Genomic DNA, 2489 nt, shown 5'->3' with positions numbered 1-2489 from the left:
GGTCAGATTTTTTAATATACATGTTTTTTAATGTTTGATTTTCAGATATATGAATGTGTATTTATTTTCCTTTGATTCTCAGTTTCATTCCACATGCATCATTTATACGTACTTTGGATTCTCAGTTTCTTTCATTTGACTTTTTTTTTTACATTGTATTCTCATTTTTTCAATGTACAAACTTACATATTTTTTACATTGGATTATCATTTTCTTTCAATTTACAAATTTACATCTTTTTTATCAGGTCATCCCATAAGTAATGTATTTTTGCACCGTGAGAAAAAGAACGATAACTTGCCTGGAACACTACTGTTAGTCAGGACAATGGTCTCCATCGGACTCCACAACACTCTGCTACCTATCAACCAGTTGTTGAAACCCCCGCTGAAAGAAGTCACCAGTTTTGAAGGCAACGAACTGGGTCACTGTTCGTCGCACGTCATCTTCATCTTGCAGTGTTTTCCTGGACAGGTGGTTGTGCAGGCTGCGAAAAATACAGTAGTCTCTTGGTGAAAGATCTGGTGAAAAGGCTGGGTGGGGGAGTTTCCCACAGCCACATTTCCTCCACATTTGCACAGGTCCATCTTGCCGTGTGTGGGCGTGGATGAGCACACCCTTGCGATGAACCAGAGCATGACGTTTTCCCAACAATGCAGTCCGTAGCCGTTCCAGCTGCTGACAGTAGACATCTGCATTGATAGTCTGGTTACGTGGCAAGAGCTCAAAATGGATTACCCCACGGATATCCCACCAAACACTCAACATCACTTTGCGAGGGTGGAGGTCCTGTTTTGGCACAGCACCTGCGACCCCCCTTTAGGTACCCACTGCCGTTTGCGTGTAATGTTATGGTAGAGGATCCACTTTTCATCCCCTGTCACCATTCCGTCCAGAAATGGCTCACGTCTGTGACGGGTGGGCAGCGAACTGCAGATGTCCACTCGGTTCTGCTTCTGCTGAGGCATGGGGTACCCATTTCCAGAGTTTTGACACGTACTTAAGGTCCTGCAGATGACGAACGGTCGAATGGGTGACATGGAGTTCGGTGGCCAGTTCTTCAAAAGTGTGCATCGGATTTGCCTCCACCACTGCTCGCGGGGTATCGTTGTCCACCTCAACAGGTCTCCCTTCTCGTGGCTTGTCGGTGAGGCTGGTACCTCCAGAACGAAACCTCTGGCACTTCCTCACATCCGTAGCACCCTCCCCATATACGGCATTGATGTTTCGTGCCGCTGCGCTGGCTGAATGTCCCTGGTGAAATTCATACAGCATGATATGCCGTATGTATCCCTCCGACACTGCCATGATCAGACACACGACACTGTTCCAAAAGGTGGAATAAGACCGTTCTTCCTCTACGCACTCAAGCACAATGACGTACACTATATCACACAGCTATGGCACGTGCCATGTACTTCACAATTCACTCGTCAGATGGCGTCATTGCAGTGGTGCTCGAAAAACGACATTACTTATGGGATGACCTGATACATTGGATACTCAGTTTCTGTTAACACATCTTTTGTTTTTAACACTGAATTCTATTTCTTTCAATTTACATCTTTTTTACATTGGATTCTCAGTTTCTTTCAATTTAAAAATTTACATCTTTTTTACATTGGATTCTCAGTTTCTTTTAACACACATCTTTTGTTTTTTACACTGAATTCTATTTCTTTCAATTTACATCTTTTTTACATTGGATTCTCAGTTTCTTTTAACACACATCTTTTGTTTTTTACACTAAATTCTATTTCTTTCAATTTACATCTTTTTTACATTGGATTCTTAGTTTGTTTCAATTTAAAAATTTACATCTTTTTTACATTGGATTCTCAGTTTCTTTTAACACACATCTTCTGTGTTTTACACTGAAATCTATTTCTTTCAATTTACATCATTTTTACATTGGATTCTCAGTTTCTTTCAATATACATATTTTGTTCGGTTGATTCTAAGATCTTTCAGTGTGCGTATATTTCTATTTGATCCTGTTTCTTTAAATATACGTCTTTTATTTCTGATTCTTTGATCTTTCAATATTCGTCTTTTTGCCCCAACTGGATTGAATTCTCAAGCTTGATCTTTTCAAGACATGCCTCGTTGACCTCCTGCTATCAGATATTTCAAAAGACGAAACACATGAATGCAGCCATGGTCTAAATATGGCCTAATAGCCGTAATGTAGACTAGAGTTTACTCTGTAAAATCTAAGCTGGAATTAACAACAAGCATCTTCAGGAAGCGTTGGAGTCAAAATTATTTGTAAAGGCAAACATTTGATAACAATTTATTTATTTATTTACATTAGTGAACTCAACAGGCTGACGCCCAGTTTGAGAGTTCATGTTTGTAATAATCATTTAGTAAACTCTGCAATGACAATGTTGAAAGTTATTCTCATTTGTCTCGTGCCATGAAATGAACAGATTGAAAGAGGGAAGATTTGTTACATTTGTGACTTTAGCACGTATGGATTTCCGACA

At 39.8% G+C, this 2489-nt stretch overlaps 1 protein-coding gene across 1 annotated transcript; it reads right to left on the bottom strand.

The window, feature by feature from the left end:
* Positions 1–903: 903 nt before the first annotated feature.
* LOC146003042 (histone-lysine N-methyltransferase SETMAR-like) lies at positions 904–1308 on the bottom strand. Its single transcript, XM_083141205.1, has one exon. It carries the CDS (start codon positions 1306–1308, stop codon positions 904–906), a length of 405 nt encoding a protein of 134 aa, XP_082997331.1.
* Positions 1309–2489: the final 1181 nt, after the last annotated feature.

Source organism: Lepisma saccharinum, chromosome 19 (assembly GCF_977018435.1).
Source record: "Lepisma saccharinum chromosome 19, izLepSacc3.1, whole genome shotgun sequence".
In the NCBI taxonomy this organism is placed as follows: Eukaryota; Metazoa; Arthropoda; class Insecta; order Zygentoma; family Lepismatidae; genus Lepisma; species Lepisma saccharinum.
Note: the sequence above shows the minus strand (reverse complement) of the source record. Positions and strands in the feature narration are given on the sequence as shown.